This window comes from Peromyscus leucopus, chromosome X, assembly GCF_004664715.2.
Source record: "Peromyscus leucopus breed LL Stock chromosome X, UCI_PerLeu_2.1, whole genome shotgun sequence".
NCBI lineage: Eukaryota > Metazoa > Chordata > Mammalia > Rodentia > Cricetidae > Peromyscus > Peromyscus leucopus.
The window spans coordinates 103076365-103099976 of NC_051083.1; the positions used below are offsets into that span (position 1 = coordinate 103076365).

The 23612-nt window shown below is 39.5% G+C and overlaps 1 protein-coding gene across 3 annotated transcripts in view; it reads left to right on the plus strand.

Annotated features, from left to right (window-relative positions):
• Dock11 (dedicator of cytokinesis 11) overlaps positions 1-23612 on the plus strand; it is a 183969-nt gene that overhangs the window by 124291 nt on the left and 36066 nt on the right. For all 3 annotated transcript variants that reach the window (XM_037199256.1, XM_037199255.1, XM_028887297.2), the window contains 7 exons: positions 1137-1248; positions 8473-8539; positions 10085-10132; positions 12918-13060; positions 14988-15103; positions 17942-18079; positions 21607-21789. In XM_037199256.1, the coding sequence (XP_037055151.1) occupies positions 1137-1248; positions 8473-8539; positions 10085-10132; positions 12918-13060; positions 14988-15103; positions 17942-18079; positions 21607-21789 (807 nt within the window). The remainder of the gene's footprint in view (positions 1-1136; positions 1249-8472; positions 8540-10084; positions 10133-12917; positions 13061-14987; positions 15104-17941; positions 18080-21606; positions 21790-23612) is intronic.

The window sequence follows — 23612 nt, forward strand, 5'->3', positions numbered from 1 at the left end:
TTGTTTTACCCCAACTCAAAGTTCTTAGTAAGTCCTACCTTAGTTCTATGTTCCCTCTTAGCTCAGCTCAAGAGTACTGATTTATTAGCAAAGGTAAAGCTTTGTGTTGTTCTATTTATATAAAACCTCAAATAAATGAGATCTTGCCATGATTTGGTATTAAACAGACCTCATTAAAAAATAGGATCATTATTTTGATATAATTTGGAAATATTACCTGGCCCTCCTTATTTTAATTATTGTATAATTAGTCCATTTAAAATAGATTATTTGGGCAGCCTGCCTGCGCGCGGTGGCCGCTGGGCGGCGCCATATTGAGAAGGGCCGAAGGGAGCAGAGCTTTCCAGGACTCTGTCTGAAATCGGCGCGGCCCGGGTACCTGAGCTCTTTTCTAGCTGGTTTGAGACTAAAGACTTAGATTAAGTAATTTGTGCCCCAGGGTACCCATTGAGCACAGAGAAGGGCAGTGACGAATGGAAGTGCTTTTCGATCTCGCCAGAGAGTCATCTCACCGCTTTGGAAGCCTTTGGAAACTGTAACAACAGCTATGTTGCTAAACCACCCCCTCCTTTTTTTTTCTTTAATAAATGAGGAAACCCAGGCTCAAAGCTACCCACGTAGAACGGGGCCTGGGAGGAAACAGGAAAAAAAAATAGATTATTTGATGGTTGGGAGTTGGATATTAGTACATTCTAAGTAGCGATTCAAATTTAAAAGTGTAATTTTTAGGCAGCAATGGGGAATAAAACCCAGGAACTTGCATATGGTAGGCAAGTGATCTACTTCTGAGCTTTATCTCCAGCCCTAAAATGCTTTCACATACCTTAATTCCCTCCTTCACGTAAAAGCTATTCTTCCTGAAAGTTATGTATTTTAAAATTTTGCAATTATAACATAAAGCATATGGGAGTAAAACATAAATACGTAATTAATGGCTATGCCTTTATGAAGACCCCAAAGTAATTTCCAGTGATATTACTAGGTAATGAAGACTCAGCCCATTTGTCTGTCAAATATGCCATAAAATTTGTTTTGATAGTTTTCTCAAATAGGACAGGTAGTTAAAAAATAATTGAGATTAAGGCTGTGTAAAATTGCCATATTGTTCCCTAAGTCTCCTCTCTTTTATCTTACAGACTCGACACAGTTCTTCAAGGAGTAGTGTATCCCACTATAATCGTCTGGATCAGTATGAAATCAGAAACCTCTTGATGTGCTACTTATATATAGTAAAGATGATTTCTGAAGGTAAGAAATGAGCATATTCAGCAGGAACTCTACTAGACATGCCCCCCTCATGGGTTCAGGCCTGTAAATTGAGAACATGCATGTTAGAAACAGATCTTTAAAGATTTAAGTCATAAAATATCCCTTAAGATGAATATTAAAATAAGTTCCTGTGGATTTGAGTCTGATAAAATTTAAAAATAACTATTAATTTATAAAAATTATGCAACAATTTTAAAGGATTTTTATGCAAAGCATAAAATATGTTAAGTAGTTAATATAACAGGAAGGAAACAACCACAATACAAAATTAACATTTTAGGCTTTATTTGACTCAGGATTTGAAAAACAGAAACAAAAAATCAGGGTTTTCTGAAGGTAGGGGTTGCCACCATTGTCTCTGCAGCACCGGTGTTGTCTGGAGTCAGTCCTTGTCTCTGCAGCACCACTGTGTTGCCTGGAGTCAGTCCTTGTCTCTGCAGCACCACTGTGTTGCCTGGAGTCAGTCCTTGTCTCTGCAGCACCACTGGTGTTATTTGCAGTCAGACTGTCAGGCTGCTTCTCTTCTTGGAGAAGAACGGTATTATCTCCTAGCATTACTAGTTTTCTTTTATACTATATGACTGTCTATAAATAAGGGGTTAACTACATGCCCTCAAAAGTTAAAGTTATTTTCTCTCAAATGCCACATTTCTTTACACAATTCTCATCCTCTTTTTCCATTTCTCAATATTTTGCTCAAAAAGTATCCACTAAAGTAGGCATCATACAGTGTACACAGGTAACATTATATTCCTCATAAATATGTACAATTAACAAAGTACATGTAAACTAATGGTAGAGTACATGGCTAGCATATGTGACACCCTGGGTTCAATTCCTAGCACTAAAAAAAAGAAAGAAAATTTCTTAGCACTGCAAAAATTAGTAAGTAAATTTAAAATAAATTCAAAGTGCACCTAGTTTCTAATCACCATAATCATGTAACTTTTATAATTAAAATTTAATATTTTTATTTATTTATTTTTGCTTAGTTATTGTTTTATTGTTTTGTTTTTTGAAACAGTCTCATTTTGTAACCCTAAATGGCCTCAAACTTGCTGTGTAGACCAGGCTATCCTCTGCCTCTCAAGTGCTGGGATTAAAGGCATGCACCACCATGCCCTGCTTATTTGATTTTTTATGTGTATGTGTACCACATGTATGCCTGGTGCCTACAGAGGTCAGAAGAGAGCATGAGATCCCCGGGAACTGGAGTTACAGATGGTTAGAAGCCACCATGTGGGTGCTGGGAACTGGCCGCAGGTCCTTTGCAAGAGCAACAAGTGCTCTTACCTGCTGTGTCATCTCTCCAGCCCCAATTTATGTAATTCTTGGAGACAGGGTCTCACTATTTATCCAAAGATGGCAACTCCCGATTCTCTTGCTTCAGCCTCTTGAGTGCTAGAATTACAAGGGCACACACCACACTTGGTTGTTTCATTTTTTCCCACCACACTTGGTTGTTTCATTTTTTCCCCCTGGTGTCAGATGATGAACCCAGGGCCTTGCACATGCATATGCAAATGCTTCACTGCCACTAAATACCTAGGCCATATTTTTGAACTTTTTTTTGGTTACTAGAGACATGAACCCAGGGCCTAGCACATCAGCTATATACCACCAGCCTGTTTTATCCATCTTATTGACTATTACATACTTTATTTCTGTGACACATAAACATTAAAACAGATTAGTCAGATATGAATAACAAATTCTATAGTACATCAATACAATAGTCTTTTTTTTTCATAGTCAGAGATGGTCTTGAATTCACAATCCTCTTGCCTATCTTCCAAATTTTGGGACTAGAGGCAGCTGCTAGCATACTCAACTATTTTTTGTTTTAATTTTTTTCTGGTGGTGGGGATGAAATCTAGGGCTTGGCACATGAATATCTTTACCCATTTTTAGTAAACATTACTTGCTTTTTTGTGATAGTACAAAATAATATAAGTAAAATGAATAATACAAATTATACAAATAATATAAAATTATACAATACAAATTATGCAAATAATACAGATTACTAGATAAGTTGATGTAGAAATATTAAACCTATTAGCCACATATGAATAAAAAATGTGAAATATGTTAATACAACTCAAATAGTTATTTTTTCTTTTTGAGATGGAATCTCACTATTTAGCTTAGCTTGGCCTGAAACTAACCATGTAGTACAGGCTAATCAGCCTCCTAAGGGCTGGGATTCTACCATTTCATACCGAAAAACAATACAAATAATTCTGCAATCTATTGGTTTCAGGAATATACAACTTAAGAGTAAACTGTCAAAATTAGATTGAAGCTCTGTGATGGACATCCATGTTTTGGAAAAGAAGTAAAATAATTTTTAAAACCAGAGGTTCATTTCAGGAAATAATAGATTACCTAATAACAACCACAACTCATGCTTTGCCTTCCCACAAAGATAAAAAATGGGAGAATAAGGAAACTGATTATGATGTTTATGGGGTTTATTAGAACCATGAATATTCTAAAACATTTTATCACAATTATAATAGTTTTGTAATGGTGAAAGAAATACTGTATTGTTGGCTCTTGGAATGAAAAAAATTATAGTATGGGAATACTCCTGTTAAATTCATTCTTTTTTGTATGGATTTAACAAAAGTATTCCTGTACCATTAATTCATCTATTCCAAGAGCCAACAATATAAAAGATATCCAAGAGATACATGGGTATTTCTGAGCAAAGAAAGTAAAAGGACAGAGCATGGGGGAGAGGAGAGATACATTGCTGACTACTTCTCTCCTTCTAATCCAGTGTACACATATACACAGACAAGTCTGGATGCATGTTTTGATGTCACAGATAAAACCATGACTTTTCTTTCTTATGAATGTAATAGTTTCCTTTATAAATAGAGCTTTGCTTAGTCTGCCAAATATTTTGCCCTTGTTATGAAGTTGTTCTTCTGTTCCTGCTTTGTGGTTTCAGGACATTTTCTTTTCTTTTCCCGGAGCTGAGGACTGAACCCAGAGCCTTGTGCTTGCTAGGCAAGCACTCTACCACTGAGCTAAATCCCCAACCCCATCATTTTCAATAACTTATATATATGCTGTCTACATCAAATCTCTTTATCTTGTTATGTTTAAAGTCACACTGCATGCCATAAAGTTATGCTCATTTTATTCTAAAAAAAATGTTCACTTCTAGATCCTTTTCAATGGGTTGGTTCTACTGACCTTATCTTGTCTAGTAAATAGTATTTCCATTACTCTATATCCATTTAAATGTTGAGCTCCTACAAGTTCATATCATTCAAGTGCTCATAGCTTTTTAAATTTTGTTATAATCTTAGTAACTTTAATGTAAACTTTTGTTCTACTTGTACACATTGTTCTTTTGAGGACAGGGGTGTTCTGAAGAGTTTCCTTCTCTGCCCTCTACATTTTGCTAACAGTAATAAACTATTTGAGGGTCAAAGTTTTTAAGTCATATTGTTTTATTCATTTTGTTAATTCTATAGTCTGAATTTACAGGAATACTATCTTATTGAAAAAACACATTTTCCATATAAGAAAATGTGAAGGGAAGCTGCAACTTCTTCCTTTTTATTTCTTAATTTTTCTTTTCAACACAGAGGTTCCTGAAGGAACCCTCTCAGAATCACTTTCAGGCTGTTCACAAGTTCTTACATTTTCAGATTCACTAGTATTATTCAGAGAAGGTTTTTCCTTGGAAGGTAAAGGAGCATTACCAGATTTCGCTGGAATGTCATTTTTGTATCTGAAACCAGAGAGTGCTAATCTCCTTCTCTGAACGTATTTTGAAGTATAGTCCACAGGAAACACCTGTGCACTATTTGATCTTTTTTTCTTTGTCAGAGGTGGCAATACATTACTAGGCTTACAAGGCATATTTTCCTCTGAGGTTTCAGATACTATTATAGCTTCTCCAGAGGACACACTGGAAAGGCTCCAAGCAAAGGTATTTTTTTCCCATTGTTGTGTTTTTTTTACTCCAGAAAGGCTCGAGATACTAATCAAGTCATCTTTCTTTGAAGTTTCCAATGTAGTTGTTAAAGAATAAGCTGTACATGAGGGTAAGACACTGGCCTCTTGGGCAAGATTTTCCTCAACAGATGGGGAATCTAGAGAAGTCTCTGGCACTTCAAAGATTTCCTCACAGCTTAGTTGAGGTGGATTATCATCTGGATTTGGTTTTCCATCCAAATCACATAGAGACTGTTTCTGTTCATTATGTGGTTCCACAACATTCCTAGGAAACAACTGTACTGGTTGGGAAGGCTCCTTTACTATATAAACTTGTTTCCTTTTCATTTGAATACTGGGAATGAAATCCTCATAATCGCTATCTGAAAAACTCAAACAAATACGTGGCAGGTTTACTTTTATCTTTTCAGATAGCTTTCTATTTTCTTCTTTTAATTTGCTATTTTCTACAGTGAGCTCAGCAATCTCCGCTAGACTTTTTTGTTGCATGTTACTAAATTCTTGCTGTAGCATTTTCTTGTATGTTTCATGCATTAAACAGCGCTCACATGATTTTGAATCGGAGGTCTCCCGTGTCTCCGCCCCTGATTTAGTCTTTGCTACTGGGCCACACCGCCTTCCCTCTGTCAACCTGGCCTTCCTCATATTGGTCAATTTCATCTGTAAGCGGTGAAGCTCTTTATCATGGATGTCCTTCAGTGCTAACCACGCCTTTTTAAAGTCATCCGACACCAGATCGCTCACACTAAGCTTAATTCTCCCTAAATGGGAGGCATTTGGACCATCTCCCCTGTCTTCACCGCTACTACTGACAGCCTGCATCTCGCCTCACTTCCTGCGAACCCCAGGCAGCGGCGGCAGCGGCGGCAGCGGCGGCTTTGGGCGCTAGCCCTGACGGAATGGCCGAAGCCCCTCCGCTGAGAACCTGTCACTGGCGAGTGACCGGCAGCCGCACTGGCCCACCTATACCTATGGGGCTGTGGCCAGTGGCTGGGCGGTGGCACCGACTAAATGGCAGCGGAGCCCCTGAGGGACACTGGCGCCTGCGGCCCTGCCCACGGAGGCGACAGGCCTGGCCTCACGGGCCTCACCCGGCCTCACGGGCCTCACCCGGCTACCCCTTTACAGACCTGCCCAGAAGCTGCCTTAAGACCCGGTCCACACGAGCTGGTGGAGGACGGACAGAAAGGCCCCGTTTCTTTTTCCTAGAAAAGAAGCCAAAAACTTTTTGTTAAAAAAAGAAAATTACCAGAGCGCGAGGGCAGGAAAAAGCCCACCGCGCTCTAAAATGGCGCCACCACCCTCTGAGGACAGGCGGGAAAGCCGGAGGCAGCTGCAGGAGAGTGCGCATGCGCCCCCACATGCGCACCTCATACGTCCCCGCCCCTTTTTTTCCTGGGAGATACCAAAAGGCCAGGCAGGGCGGGGGAGGACAGAAATTGCTGTTGGCTTAGTCTTTTAGAAAAATCATATTTTAGAACAAATCATGTCAAAACTATTTTTGATTATTGATGATTACTATTTTAGAATCATTGAAAACTGTCAATATTAGTGGTTTTATAAAAAATGTGGGAGTAAACTGAGAACAGTGACCCATGCTTTAATCCCAGTTACTCCTGAAGGTTGACTTGCGAAGATGGTGGGTTCAAGGCCAACCTTAACAATTTTCTGAGGCGCTAGACTCCAGTTTAAAAATAAAATTTAGAGGCCGGGCGGTGGTGGCGCACGCCTTTAATCCCAGCACTCGGGAGGCAGAGCCAGGGGGATCTCTGTGAGTTCGAGGCCAGCCTGGTCTACAGAGTGAGTTCCAGGACATGCTCTAAAGCTACAGAAACCCTGTCTCGAAAAACTTAAAAAAACAAAAACAAAAAAAAAAAAAAACCCAGGTCATGTAGCTCCATGATAGAGCGCTTCTCTCTCTGTCTCTGTTTCTCTCTCTCCCCATATACATATACATATATACGTGTGTGTGTGTGTGTGTGTGTGTGTGTGTGTGTGTGTGTGTGTGTTTGATCCCAGTATCAGGAAAAAATGTATTAAAAATGTGAGAAGCAACATCAAATCCCTTTCATTCTGTCTCACGCCATCATAAAGTCAGCATTGTCTCTCCTCAGTCCCTGTCTACCAAAGGCTGTTGCTTGGATGGAAAAGGAGCCATTTGTCTACCTTTTATGACAAAAGATTTTGTCATTTACAACAGGGATAGCCAATACTGTTAGCTATATCAGAGGAATATAAAAAAGAAAGTTATATAACTTTTATTTTTTTTAGTCAGAGCTGGGCAAGGGTGGTACATTCTCTTTATCTCATCACTTGGGAGGTAGAGGCATAGGATCAGGAATTCAAGGACAATCTGGACTATGAGACCCTGTCTCAAACAAACAAAATAAAACCCGATAGGTAGGTGGGTAGGTAAATCCGAAAAGATATATTGGAAAAATGAAGGAAATAGGTTATAGAGAGACTTACATGAGGTAGATTTAAAATATTCTTCTGTCTGAAATAGTTGGAAACATAGATAGATCATCGGCCTCATTATCCAAAGAGGAAAATGGAAGAAAATAATCTGTCTCCTTCTCTAAAGTTATTAAATGTTTTGGTTAACAGAATCCTTTGAGTGCAGATAAAGGCACCCAACTTCAGAAAAATGTCCATAAACCTAGCATTGTGAAATTTTAGAGTTGGCTAAGCCTTGGGTAAAAGATAAACAAAACTTTCCTTATTTTGTCTCCAGTTATGATAGGAAGACTGGAGCAAACCATCCCAAAGGACATTTACAAAATAAAAAGAAGGTTAGAAGCTGAAATAAAGATTGTGTGATGCATTTGAAACCAATGCAAAAAATATGTATGTGTATTATTCTGAGCACAGTGTGATGAAACACGTTTGTAATCCCAGCACTCAGGAGGTAGGGCAGGAAGTCAGGGCACTTGTAAGTTTAAGGCCAGCCTGGTTCTCATAGTGAAATCCCGTCTAAAGAAAGGGGAAGGGGAAGCCCCCTTGGTGGTGCAGACCTCTAATTTCTGCACTCTGAAGTGGAGGCAGGAGGATTCGGAGTCACCCTCGGCTCCACAGCGGATGTGAGGTCAGCCTGGAATATGTGCCATCCTGTCTTCATAAAGACAGAGCGTGGGGGTGTTGGGCAGTAGAAGAAAGAGGGATGAAGTGTGGGGTGGTGCTTGATGCTAGACTCACTCAATTCTTTGTTCTTTCTCCTGTTTTCAGATACTCTCTTGACGTACTGGAATAAAGTGTCTCCCCAGGAGCTCATAAACATTCTCGTACTTCTAGAGTAAGTTGCACTATTTTCCTAAATGTTCCGCTTATTCAGAAAAAGTTAGTTGAAGGAGTTTAGATGTTACAGTTTTTGTGTTTTTAGCAGCTCATTTGCTAATGTGGTAGAAAATGTCAAATTATCTTAATAATCTAGAGTCTGGCATTCTTCACTCAGTGATAAAAGAAAATCAAGGAGGTGGAATACATGTGATTCCCATAGAAAAACTCTTAACCAGTGATTTTACAGATGAGCGGGAGTCTTATTATGTTTATGAAAACTAGGATGCTGTCAGTTGGCCTGTATTGTTCATTTGAAGCAGATCCTGGATTGATGAACAGCTAGAATTCAGATTTTGAACTCTTAAGTAGAGCTGAATAATTCTAAATACTACTCACTTCAGGAACAGAGAGATACAATTTTATGGATCTATATAGAAATATATATCTACAGGTATTTAAAAACACTTGGTCACACCATCCATAGTGATTGAAAGGTGTTATATGCTGAGCTACTATGTTATCATTATTAAAAGCTAAAAGGAAAACTATAAACAGAAGGAAATGTACATATGTATTATATATATGATTTATATGCACATATAAAATACAAAGGATAATCGATACATAAACAGTTCATTCAAGTTTTTCAAAATATTACATAAAATATCTGCTGAATAGCAGTTAGCATTTCAGGGGGATTCTTCTATATATGAATTTATTAGTTTTTTTTAATTAATATACAAAATAATGAGATTTCTGTTATGGCATTTTCATTCAGATCGTTTCTGTTCATCTTTCTTGCCCCATCTTCTAACCCCTCCCACTCCTGCTGGCCCCCTTCTTCCCTCTATTAGCCCCATTTCTGCCTTCACCTAATGTGTCATTTTTTCCTATTTTCTTCTTTCACTAACCCTCCCTGAAGACCTCTTGCTCTCCTTCAAGGCCCCCTTTCTAGTTCCCTGACCCCCCCACCCCCCCACTGTAGTAAACACTGTCAATACGCTGGGAAATATCTCCCATTGAAGTCAACTGATGTTGAGAATTTTTTTGAAATGAACAGGAGGAAGGGGAGGGTGGAGAAAGATTAGCCTGCTTTTCATGGAACTTAAACAAGACTGTTCGTGACAGCTTTTGAACCTGTGAGCACATAGGGATTTAAATGTTAATTTTCCTGTTTCCATGTGTTTATGATTATTAATAATAGAGAGTATTTTAATACCATTGTACAAAATTTCTCCCATTTCTTTATTTAAGGAACATGTTTTGTCTTAATGAGTGCTAGAGACCTTGGCTGTGGTATGGTACAGCACACAAAGGATGTTTTACACAGTTTTTCCTTTTTTTTTTAAACCTGCCATTACAGTCATGTATAACTCTGATGTAACTATAGCAGATATATGTGGAAAGATAGGATCTGGCAAGCCTATAAGTAGTTATCTGGCATTTATTTTGAGGAAATGTATGTTCTTGTAAATTGGTCTCTAGAACATATGACTGTTAATAGTTGTTAAACTGCACCAGGTAGCAGTATATACTAACATGCTGTCATTTTCCTTTCCAGAGTATGTTTGTTTCACTTTCGTTACATGGGAAAAAGAAACATAGCGAGGTAATTCCTGCAGCACTACAGTGTTCCATTTCTTCCCCTTCTTTTCCAACAGAGAGCAGTCCCACCATAGCATATAAAACCTAAGATACTGATTTTAGGTGAACATGAAGGCAGCTGTGATTCATTCAACAGATCCCAATTCAAGGTTAAAACTAATGTGAACCAATACTGTGTTTTCAAAATGGTAACGATTAGAGTGATACAGAAGGTTTCTACCTTCTGAGATTCCCCTAAATTTCAAGCAGATTCTTGTGTTTCCAGGAGGACTTAAGTAACAGCTAAATATAAGGGTAGGCAGAAAATCAAAGAGCCAAGGGTAGTTCTAAGATATAAATTTTGCTGGGCGGTGGTGGCACACGCCTTTAATCCCAGCACTCAGGAGGCAGAGCCAGGCGGATCTCTGTGAGTTCGAGGCCAGCCTGGTCTCCAAAGCGAGTTCCAGGAAAGGCACAAAGCTACACAGAGAAACCCTGTCTTGAAAAACCAAAAAAAAAAAGATGTAAATTTTGCCAAATATTAAGGTGACTAGCAACCTTCAACAATAATTAGGATATACACTATATATTATTTATTTATTCTTTTGCCTCTTAAATCTTTATAAAGAAATATGTGAGGGGCTCAGCGGCATAGCTCAGTGAAAGAATATTTGTTTAGCATGCACAATGCCCTGGATTCAATTCTTAATAACACCAAAAAAAAAAAAAAGAAAAGAAAAGAAAAAAAGAAAAAGAAGAAGAAAAGGAAAATAAATTTGTGCTTGGAAAATAGCTCAGCACCTGAGTACCTTCTTAGCATGTGAAGTCCTGGGTTCAGTTCTCAGCACTGGACAAAAAATCAGGAATGATTGAAGGGCCCTAAGCCAAAGAAAGGTCTTGCTTATTTCAGTTTGAGTGTGTATGTGTATGTATGAAGTAGAACTACTCATTAAAGGATTCAAATACAGTCTTTTAGAAATGTATTTAGTTTGTGGCATCTTGCACAGGTGTATATACCATGGCAAATGCATGAAAGTCAGAGGACAGCTCGTGGGAGTGGGTTCTCTCCTTCCACCACGTGTGTCCCAGGGATCCAACTCAGGTTGTTAGGTTTGGTGGCAAGCGCCTTTAACCATTGAGCCATGTCTCCAGCACTAAATGGTACATTTTTCAAAGTTCAAGTCCACAGCAGTTCCTTTTTCTTGTTTGGTTTTGGTTTTGGTTTTGGTGACAGGATCTCATGGAGCCCAAGTTTGCCTTGACTTGCACTATCTCAAAGGAGGACCTTGAACTTCTGATCCTCTTGCCTCAACTTCTCAAGGGCCGGGATTATAAAATGCGTGACCACACCTGGCTTGGTTCCACCAATTGATGCCTTTGGATGGGGTTAATTGCTGTGTCTCTGGAACAGCCTAGTAATAGATCTCAAGTGATAAGAGTTCCAGTTTCCACTGTCTTTTCCCTGTGATTGTGAGCTGCTCTGATCAGTAGCACCTTAGACCTTAGCATCTCAGCTTCTGTTGCTTCCACCTTATGGTTAGAAGAGAACAGATAAACTTTTTCGTCCTTAGTTTACCTATGACCCAGTTGTAAGCAGTCTGGGTGACTAGATTGATACTCATTCTTGTTTTGTTTTGTTTTGGTTTGGTTTTTGTTGAGACAGGGTTTCTCTGTGTAACAGTTCTGGCTGTCCTGGAACTCACTCTGTAGACCAGGCCAGCCTTGAACTAGCAGAGATCCGCCTGCCTCTGCCTCCCGAGTGCTGGGAGTAAAGGTGTGTGCCCCAGTGCCTTTTGATACTCATTTTTGAATGTCTGATGCCAGCCCATTCCCATTTTCAGTGTCTGTCTTCTCTCTTCTCCTTCCTCACTTCCTGCAAAAATCACTTCCTGGAAAAAGACTGAATAGTATTGGAGTGTTATCTACTTAACCCCAATGGTTTGTAGATGTTATAGAAGTGGGAAGCTCTTTCTAAATGCATAAGTTCTATTATTATAGTATAAGCACTTTTTAAAAACCCATTAAACTTTGTACAATTAAGGGATGGAGAGATGGCTCACAGATTCCTATAGGCCTCATTTAATCCAAGTAATAGTTGATGGAGTCTTGAGCAGCCTATTATATTTATCTGGAAACATCAATTAAAATCACATTTTAGTTTAAAAGATTCAAACAATTAAGTATTTTTGTAGCTAGAATTTTCCTGCCTTGCCCACAGTCAGTACAAATCTCTGTCACCTGCCAGTCCCACAGCCGCTCAGACCCAACCAAGTAAACACAGAGACTTATATTGCTTATAAACTGTATGGCCGTGGCAGGCTTCTTGATAACTGTTCTTATAGCTTAAATTAATCCATTTCCATAAATCTATACCTTGCCACGTGGCTCATGGCTTACGGGCATCTTCACATGCTGCTTGTCCTGGCGGCGGCTGGCAGTGACTCCTACCTTCCTGTTCTTTCTTTTCTCCTCTGTTAGTCCCACCTATACTTCCTGCCTAGCCACTGGCCAATCAGTATTTTATTTATTGACCAATCAGAGCAACACATTTGCCATACAGAATATCCCACAGCATATTTTATTGCAGCACTTAAGGTTTTTTGTTTGTTTGTTGTTTGTTGTTGTTATTTTTTTTTTCCAGACAGGGTTTCTCTGTGTTATTCTGACTGTCCTGGAACTTGCTTTGTAGACCAGGCTGACCTGGAACCCACAGAGATCCATATGCTTCTGCTCCCCGAGTGACAGGCCTAAAGGTGTGTACCACCACCATCTGGCTTTATTTTAATTCTTGATTTAAAATTGTATTCTAGGGTTCATGATGCCTGGCTATCAAAACACTTTGGAATAGACCGAAAATCTCAAACTATGCCAGCTCTTCGAAACAGGTCAGGAGTGATGCAGGCTCGACTTCAGCATCTTAGTAGCTTAGAAAGCTCCTTCACACTTAATCACAGTAAGTAAACGTGGGAGCGGGGAACCATAGGAAATAGCCTGGTAACGCTGTTTAATCTTTTTTTCTAATTCATGTGTTTGTGTGTGTGGCATGTATATAGGTATGTTCATGTGTGTGGGTTCATATGTGCAGGTGTGTATGGCAGCCCAAGGTTGAGATCAGGGATCTTTCTTAATTATATGTCTACCTTATTCTTTGAGGCAGGATCTCTCAGTGAAGCCCAGATATGACTAGTCTCGCTTGCCAGCCTGTACCAGGGATTCCCCTGTCTCTGCCTTCTTGCAGGTCACACTCCAAACCCACACAGCACTTTGTTGGGTTCTGGGGATCAAACTCATGGCAAGCACTTTAACCACTGAGTCATCATCACCAAAGCCCAGTTTGAATCTTCAATCCTGGTTTAAATCACCATAATTTCTCATGCATAGAGATAGACTTTCATATCTCTGCTTATGTATTTATTTATATAATTTCATCATGCATGACTATTTAATAACATGCATGATTTTTAAAACAACTATAAGTGATTAAATCTTTTTCTTAGTATTAAGGAATTTTCCCATGCAAACATTATTAATATTTTTTGTATTAGATATCCTTTGGTGCTACTTTCAAATTTCATTTTTCAATTATTTTAGATTTATTTATTTCATTTTATGTTTATCAGTGTTTTGCCTAAATGTATGTATGTGCACCATATGTGTGCCTGGTGTTTGTAAAGGCCAGAAGAGGACATTTGATCCCCTGGAACTGGAGTTATAGATGGGTGTGAGTCACCATGTGGGTGCTGGAAATTGAACTTAGGTCCTCTGGAAGATGCTCTAAACTACTGAGCCATCTCTTTAGCTCCATTAAATTTTAATAGAAAGTACTGATATCCTAATAAGATAGCATATATAATATTCATTTAGAGTTACTATTGTTTATTTAATGACTAATGATATGTATGTCCCGTGCTGACTGCAGAAATGAATCAACTCTAGCTGGGCTTGGTAGTACAAGCCCATCATCCCAGCTACCAAGGAGAGTGAGGCAGGAAGTTCACAGGTTCAAGGCCTGCCTGAGCAAATTTGATCTCGTCTCATCCAATAAAAAGTTAAAAAAAGAAAGAACAGTAGCCAGGAACCTAGCTCAGTGGCAGAGTGCTTGCCATATGTTCAATCCCTAGTAGCACCAAATAATAATATAATAATGAGCTCTAAATACTATTTGTTGAAGATATATTTTAAAGGGATAAAGCACTGAGAAGGCATTGAGGACGAGGAGAGAAATCTGGGGGCTGTCAGAAGACTAGAGAAAGTATCCTCTCTAAAGCAGAAATTAATCAAAACTCCGGGGAAGAACACTTGTGTTTTCATATGGTCCTCCATAGGTCCCAGCAAAAGAAGCCTAATAATAGTAAACAATGTCGTGTGCAGGGAGACCCTGAGCTAAAGGACTGAGGACTTTTACAAACTGCACATGTTAAAGGTTTCTGCTTCTTGTACAAGTATAATGAGCCTGCTTCTGTCAGCCCATAAAATAGCCTGGGATTTAGAAACAAGCCTCATGTCACTGGCAGCATTGAAGACCTCTGACCATAGGACACTGAATTTGTGTGGCTTTCTCATTTTTCCATCCACGTTGGCCTAAGATGCCTCCCACGTGATTTCCTAGTTACATCACCACAGCTCATTACTGAGATCACATCACCAAAGAAACGGACCCCTAAGTACATGCTGCTGAGCTGTTGATAGAGTGCGGATAATAACTATCACTCATTGAATGAAAAGTGAATGGCAGTGACTAAGCCAGTAAGGAATAAGTGGAGTGAAGCTCATTAGGTCTGTTGGCACTATGGGCTCCTTCTAAGAAGGCGAGACTGTCTCACTGAGGCCATTGTGTAAGTCTGTGTCGGGCACGGTTTAATTTGCTTCTCTTGCCCTAGGTTCCGCGACGACAGAAGCAGACATTTTCCACCAGGCACTTCTGGAAGGCAATACTGCTACTGAAGTTTCCCTGACAGTGCTAGACACCATATCATTTTTCACCCAGTGCTTCAAGGTAAACATGAGTTTGGGTTCAGTTGGTGTCCCGGAGAGGAAAACATTTGACAGGAACCAGCTGGTCAGAGGTAGGAGCAGTGGGGGAACCCTGGTGGCAAGCCAAGGTTGACTGTGCTACGGTAAAACCTTAAGAGATGACTGAAACTCAATCATCCATAACATGAAGGATTCAGGCTAGAAGGTCCTCGATCCCGCTCTGCCTCTCAAATTCTATTGTTTTATATTTGCCTTTAGAATCAGTTTTCTATCAGGCATGGCACCACATGCCCATAATGTCAGGACTTGGGCGACAGAGACAGGAGGGTAGCGACAAATTTGAGAGTAGCCTGGTCAGTCTAACACGTTCCAGGTCAGCCAAGGCTAGGTAGACAAAGAAAGAGGGTGGGGAAGAAAGAAGTGGAAGAAAGAAGGAGGGAGGGTTTTCTTTCATGTTTTTATGAAAACAACTCGTCATTTTTACTGGAAATCATGAGAGCATCAGTCAGCCAAAATCAACAAGATAGCTTGTAAGGATTATGTCCAGGCAAACTGACTGGCTGCTCAGGATTTTCTCAGATGTTTTTCTCTCAACCCAAATCATCATTCCTTTGGTTTGTAAAAGAAAGTAAAGGCAGTTAGTTTGCAGGCTTACTGGAAGGGTGAACTAAGATAATAGATGTGAGGATGCTTTGAAAGTAAGAACTACGTGAGCATAATGGAAGTAGCAGAAGTATGAGAACCCCAAAGGGGGACCACACCTGCCTTCTCTCCAGTTACAGATTATTTGGGCCTGTGTTTGTCTGTCTGTTTGTTTGTTTGTCTGTTTTTCTTTCCTCCCCTTTCATTTTATAGTTTATTTATTTTCCATCCCGGCCCCATTTCCCTTCCCTCCTCTCCTCCCATCCCCTCCCTCTGTCTCCTCTCTGCCCACCTTCAGTGCACTCCTCCTCTGTTTCTCCTCTGATATCCCCTGGAGAGCAACAAACCATGGCGTGTAAAGTAAGACTAAGCACCTCCCCTTGCATTAAGGCTGGGCAAGGCAATCCAGTATGTTTCCTCCCCTTTCTTAAGTAATATAGTTAATTGCTTTGGGCTTCCTGATATAATATGGAAACTTGCCCCGTGCTTCTCAAAGACATTATAAGGGAGAATTGGATAGCATACTAATAAAGAGGTATAAGCAGGGCGGTGGTGGCACACACCTTTAATCCCAGCTCTCAGGAGGAAGAGGCACTGGATCTCTGTGAGTTCCAGGCCAGCCTGGTCTACAAAGTGACCAGTATAACCAGGATACAGAGAAACCCTTTCTCAAAAACCAAACAAACAAACAAAGAAATTATAGTAGGCGATCTTGCAAAACATTAGGTTTGTTTTGATTAAAATAACACACACATCTATTTTTCATCATGTCAGCAGATAGGACATCGGGTCTCATGACTAGGCTTTCGTTCCTCCCTGCTTTTCTGATATGTTTTTATTTTTTAAATAGATATTTATGTATTTCTTAAGCACTTTACAAATGCTAACTTCCTATTTTGGGTGCATGCAAAGCACATAGTGTGTCACTGTTCCCTTACTTTGTAATAATAAATGGCCATGGTGATGACACAGGAGAATGTGGGATCTTTTTGAAGTTACTGGGATTCCAGATGCTGTGCTACTGTGTCTGATCTTACATGGATTCTGGGAATTGGAACTAAGCCCCTCAGACTTTCATGCCAAGCACTTTTACCCACAGAACCATCTCTCCAGCCTCCATGTTTTCATTTTAATTTTTGTTTTCTCCTTTCTGTTTTTTGTTTGTTGTTTGTTTTTGCAGTGTTGGGGATTGAACCCAGGACCGTCACATATAGACAGACACTTTAGCACTGAACTATACATTGGAGCCCCTTGGTGATTTATTTTAAAGCAAATTTCATAAATAACTGATATCTCTGTACATCTGTACTATTTATTGTTTTATATGCCCATTTATAACAGGCATTTAAATAGTCGGTTGTCGTATCTGTTTTCTGAACTCATGGAATGTTCAGTTTGTTACTATTGCATAAATATGTCTTATACAAAATGGACTTCCAAAAGTAAATTAGATAACAGACTTAAAAAGAATTGTTATTTGTCTTAATTATTAGTCTCCTAGAGAAATGCAAAGGCCAGTTGCCTTTGTATTTGTTTTCAAGTTTTTGAATATGTTAGTTAATTAAAAAATTAAAATTAATTCCTCCCAGTCAGTCTAATCTCAGCAAGAGGATCATGACTTTGAGCCAGCCTGGGCTATGTATGTAGCAAGTTCTAGCTCACCCTGAGCTGCATAAAGAGAACTTTAAGAACAAAAGAAAATGAAGGAGGGATGAGAGATGAAATATTCTTTTCATATTCATGTATTTTGATGTGTTCCATTGGAGGAATAATTTTTTTTTAGCTATTCTAAATGCTAACATTTCTCTCTCTTTCCCTCTCTCCCTTCCTCCTTCCTCCTCTCCCTTTCTTTTTTTTGTTTTTTGGGGGTTTTTTGTTTGTTTGTTTTTTCAAGGCAGGGTTCCGCCTGCCTCTGCCTTCCAAGTGTTAGGATCAAAGGCGTGCTCTGGCATGCCTGACTTAAGAGTTTCAGTATCCTAGATAGAGTTTATATGGTGTTTCAAGATTTCCAATTTAAGTTGAAGATCACCTGAATATTCTCAACTAAAGTACTCAAAATAGTCTAAAAACTTCCAACGGCCAAATAGCAGGTTCATAAGCAGATACTGGTCATGCAGTAAAATTAGTTCTCTTGTATGTAGGGGAGAGGATAAATTAAATGCTTCTATAAACTGGGCTTTTTTTTTTTTTGCTTTGTTTTGCTTTTTATGTTTTATAGAGCCAACTTTTAAATAATGATGGCCACAACCCATTAATGAAAAAAGTATTTGATATTCATCTTGCTTTTCTTAAAAATGGACAATCTGAAGTGTCACTGAAACATGTCTTTGCCTCGCTGAGATCTTTCATCAGTAAGGTAAGAACAACTTTGAACTCCTAGGAGCTCAGGGGAAGACAGAGGAACGGAGACCGGCCGTTATGGTGACACACACAAACAGCCACTAACTACCTCTGCCTTTCTACATACAAGCACAGCAAAGCAACACCTATATTGAGGAGTGGGCAAAGAATCCTATAAAATCGGAGCCTGCTTTTGCTTTTACTGTTATACCTTGACATTTTCAGCAGGCCCTTTTCAAGGGTCTCCGTCTCCCTCTGCACCCTCTTTTCTCTCTCAAGATTCAACCCAAGGCACCACATTCCCAGACCTAATGATATTTTTAACTCACCAAATTCACCAATTTTTCTTTGTCTTGCTTATCATACAATAAGACTAACACTAATGAAGCCCTGGTCTTGCTTATTAAAAAAAAAACTGTGCATAAGCACTTTGAAAGCAGCAACTAACTTTTAGAACTCTGGGATCTTGCATAATAACCTGCCAACGAACAAGCCTTACTTTTCATTGTATGTAGAAATTAGGTAAATGTGAAGCTTTAAAAACATTTCCATTCTTAAAAAAAAAATTCCATTCTTTAGTATACTTTAAGAATAAAGGAACCCATGGAAAAGTGAGTTCTCTACAAGCATGATAGGATAAAGGAATGGAAATACATTTAGAAACAATTCATTTAACAGTTACTAGGAATTTAGTTATTGCATGTACTCCTGAGGGCTTACTGGCAATAGCTGAAAAATACATGTACATTGACAAATGCCATCATGGTGTGAAGTTTGCACAGAGAACTGGGTCTAGCTTAGCAGAAGTTTTCCTTCAGCAGTAGGTGGAGGAGTTAGTGTGGACTGGGGAGATAAAACTGCAAGTATAAATGGCATGTAGAAAAATGGGTAGTCAGCCATCGTAAGAACTAGACTTCATCTTTTAGGAATCAGACAGGCACGGAAAGGTTTTAAGCAGGGAAATAACACAATTCGATATGTACTAAGAGAGAATTGGGGTGACCAGGGGAAAGTAAACCTCTCGAAAAATAGTGGGAAAGACATTGGCTGGGAGAGAGGCAGGCAGCGCTCTGTGAATTCAAGGGCAGCCTGGGCTATGTAGCTAGTTCCAGGCCAGTCAAAGCTGCATAATGAAACACGGATGAATGAACAATAAAAGGAAGAGAGGAAGAGAAGAAAAGAGATTGGTGGTGGTAGTACCAAACAGTGAAAAAAGATATAAATAAAACATAGTAAAAAAGAGATGAGGGCCTGGCAAAAGTCAGTGGTGCATGAATATGGAGATAGAATATGCACCAAAGATAATTATTGGACTTGATCACCAGTTCACCAATAAAATGGTGGGTGTTTTCTCAGATCTGAAATCTAGGAGACAAACTATCCGTAAGGTAAAAAATAATGAATACTGTCTTGTATTGAATTCAAGGTTCCTCTCTAACATTGAAATCCATGGATCTGGAGAGAGCTCTGGGTTGAAGTCATTTTCCATTCATCTATTCTGTATTTACTGAGCACAGTCTCAAGTGCCGTACTGGAGAGATGATTGTGGAGATACAAAACAAGAATACTCTCCGACCTAAGGATGTTTCACTCTTGGGAGGTAGAGACAGAGAATGAACAACAGAACAATTCATAATTACATTCAGTTCTAGGACAGAAACAAGCAAAATGCTACAGTAGAGTACCAATGCCTTTAACTTGTGATGGGGGGTGACAGACCAATTAACCCATTTTAAGTGGAAAATAAGTGAGTTAAAATGGCCTTCAACATGACTTATTGGGCATCATACTTTAGCAACACAGCACACTGAAGGCATTTGTTGTTTTCCCTCCAGATCCTATGAATACAAATTTCATACCTCATATTGCACTTAGAAAGAGAACAGAACTCAGAATTTGACATTAAAATCTCTACTGAACACATACCTTTTTTACTCCACTGTAATATTTTAAACTCTTCATTTGACCATCATAATTTGGGGACTGTCTCAAACTGATATACATTATATAGTAAGATATGAAGTATGAAAAGACCTAGCTACATCCTAGGAAGAAGTATGTGCTTTTGCAAAATTCTTGCATCAGGAAAGAATTTGGAATATTCTAGAACATAAAGGGCTAGTATAACTAGAATTTAGTCGGGGGAATATCAGCTAATAAGGGAACTCAGCAGAATGGCTGGATTTCCCCAGAAAGGATATAGGGGGAAAGCGGAGGTGGGATCAGAACTTTGGAGAACATTGGTAACACAGAAGGGGTTGAAAGAGAAATCTATGAAGAGGACAAGGGGAACAGTGACAGAAGTGGCAAAAAAATGCAAGAATGGAAGATGTCATGGAAGCCAAAGTGCGAAAGAGTGTCAGCATCCTCATGAGGTACAGAGTGGGCAAGTGAGGTGAAAGGGCGCATTAGAACTAGCACTGAGGAAGTTATTCATGATTTTGGCCATTGCTCGTGTCTCAAGTGATGTAAGAAGACTTACTGTAGGAATTAACTGCATGGAGCTATGCCCACCCTTAAATGTTTTCATACTAGAGTATCTTGTCTAGTAAGTGTTAATCTAATCTTGTGAAACTTTGAGATTTCCCAATTTTGCCATCAGAATGCATTTATTAAATTTCTGATGCCTGCCTAACAGTGCACTTGCTACAAAGGTAAAAACAAACAAACAAACAAACAAACAAAACTGCAAAAAAAAAAAAAAACAGCAGATAAATTCCTGAAATGTGGATTTAAATTCAAGGTTTCTAAGTAGGTGACACTGAATCTATAGAATCCCCACAAAAATTGCCATTATGCATTCTGAAGCAGCTTGCTTGTCTGGACATGCAAGCACAGGAAATTCTAACAAGCCCATGTTAGATATGTAGTTTATCTTCCACAAAACAGCTGGCTGAATACATTCTCAAAGCAGCGGTCCACTTGGCTGTTTTGAAAACTTGGTGACCACTTGGGTGCTCTTTTTTTCTATGACACAATGTGTCTTAATTGGCACTGTTTGTGGAGTAGAAAATAGACAGATGTATACGAACATTTCAGTCTGCCCATCTCTATTTCATTAAAAATAAAATTATCAATTTCACTCCTAATGGCTTTCTTATCATTTTCTCAGCACATGGAACGTTAGAATGAGCCTTTATATATAAAGCAAACACTAAGCAATGCAACTGTTCTTCCCATTATAAGACCCCATTTGAGAGGCGTCATTCATCATTCAGTCATTTCATTTATTCTGTAGATCACTGAACCTCTATTCCTCATATGTTTTGGACTGTCTTGGGCTCTTCTTAGATTGACAGCATTTATACGAAACACCTTTACATTTTGTAACGACTACTCCACTGACTTGACTTGTCCTACCATTAACATATGCTTGTCTGCATGGTCACAAGTTCAGACTATCTTGAGAACAGAGCTCTGACCTCATATAAATTTGTTATCCTCTAAAGCACCCAGCATGGTTTTAGGTGAGGAGCAGTCGACGCTTGATAATTGGTGGATTTCATTAGATTTTCAGATGCTCATTCTGTTTTCCTTGGTTAGTTTCCCTCAGCCTTTTTCAAAGGAAGAGTAAACATGTGTGCTGCATTTTGCTATGAGGTTTTAAAGTGTTGTACTTCAAAGATCAGCTCAACCAGGAATGAGGCATCCGCACTTTTGTATCTTTTGATGAGAAACAACTTTGAGTATACGAAAAGGAAAACCTTCTTGAGGACACACTTGCAGGTGAGTAGCAATCAAATGTCACTGGCCTCTATCAAAATCAACATCTGTAGCTATAAAGACAGCTCAGTTGGTAAGATGCATGTTATGCAAGCATGAGTACCTGAATTTGATCCCGAGAACCCACATTAAAAAGCTGGGCGTGGGGCTGGACTGATGGCTAAGTGGTTAAGAGCGCTGGTTGTTTTTCCAGAGGACCTAGGTTTGATTTCCAGCACCTACATGGTGGCTCACAACCATCGGTAACTCCAGCCCAGGGGATCTGTTGTCCTGTTCTGGCCTCCTTGGGTACAAGGCAGATTCGTGCACAGAGATACAGACATACATGTAGTCTAAACACCTGTACTCATGCAGATAAAACAATTTTTTTGTGTGTTTTCTTTGTTTGGTTAGATTTTGGCTTTTTTGTTTTGTTTTCTTAGACAGGATTTCTCTGTGTAGCCTTCCTGTCCTGGAACTCACTCTTTGACTAGGCTGGCCTTGAACTCACAGAGATCTGAATATCTCTGCCTCCTAAGTGCTAGGATTAAAGGTATGTGCCACCACTGCCCAGCGATAAAACAGATTTTAAAGCTGGGCATGTGGTATGCACTTGTAATCCCAGGACTGAGGAAATGCCAACAGGCAAAACCTGGGGCCAACTGGCCAGTCAGGCTAACCTTACTTGGCAAGTTTTAAGCCAGTGAGAGACCTTGCCCCCCCAAATTAAATAGACAACTTCTGAAGAATGGTACCCAAGGTTGACCCCTGGTCTCCACACATAGGCACAGATGTGCACCTGCAAACATGTGCTCTCCTCCACCCCCCCTCCACAAAGATCAACATCTATAGTTACTTGGGAGACTAAGGCAGGAAGCTAATAACTTCAAGTCCTGCCTTGTGGGTAGAGTGAGATTAATGCCAGCCTGGGTAACATGAGAGACATTGTGTCTCAAAACAAAAGGTCAAAAAAGGGCTGAGGTTATAGCTCAGTGGTAGAGTACTTGCCTAGCATGCACAAGGCTCTGGGTCCCAGTTTCAGCACTGCAAAAGAAATCATTGTCTGGCTTTCCCGTTCTGTGCTGTAGTTCTCAGATGGTCATCTGCTACTTGAAGTGTGACTGGTCCAAACTGAGATGTGTTGAAAGTATAAAGACTAAGTACATAAAAGTATAGAGCATCTAAGTTGACTTATATTGTTTATATATTGAAATGATTTGTCAAATTGGGGAGGGGGGTAGTTAAAATATATCAAAATAAACTTCGGGTCAGCAAGATGGCTCAGTGGATAAAAGTGTTTGCTGCCAAGCCTGACGACCTGAGTTTGATCACCAAAAAACACATGGTGGAAGGAGAGAAAGGATTTCTGCAAATTATCCTCTGATCTTCACATGCACACATAGCAAGAACGCGTGCACGCACGCACGCACACACGCACACACACAAATAAATAAAGCTAGTTTCACTTCCATCTCCTTTTTATTGTGGCTACTTATATATATGACTCACACATTTTTTCTCTTCAAGAAGGCTTCTCTAAGGTATAAGTTTTGAGTGTATGCCCTAGCTCAGATTCCATGACAATGGCCTCTCTGTACCTCTTTAAACATAAAATGGGAGAAACTCTACCTCATAGAATTTTGGGGAGGCTCAAGTAAGATGATGGAATTACATTGTTAGATAATACACGGCAGGTGATACGGGCTGTTTTGCGTGCATCAGCAGAACCTTTATTTAACAGTGAAAGAGTGCCAGGCATGATGGCACATGCCTAAAATCCAAACATGGAGACTAAGGTAGGAGGATTGTACATTTGAGCTAGCCTGGGCTACAGGACAAGAACCTGT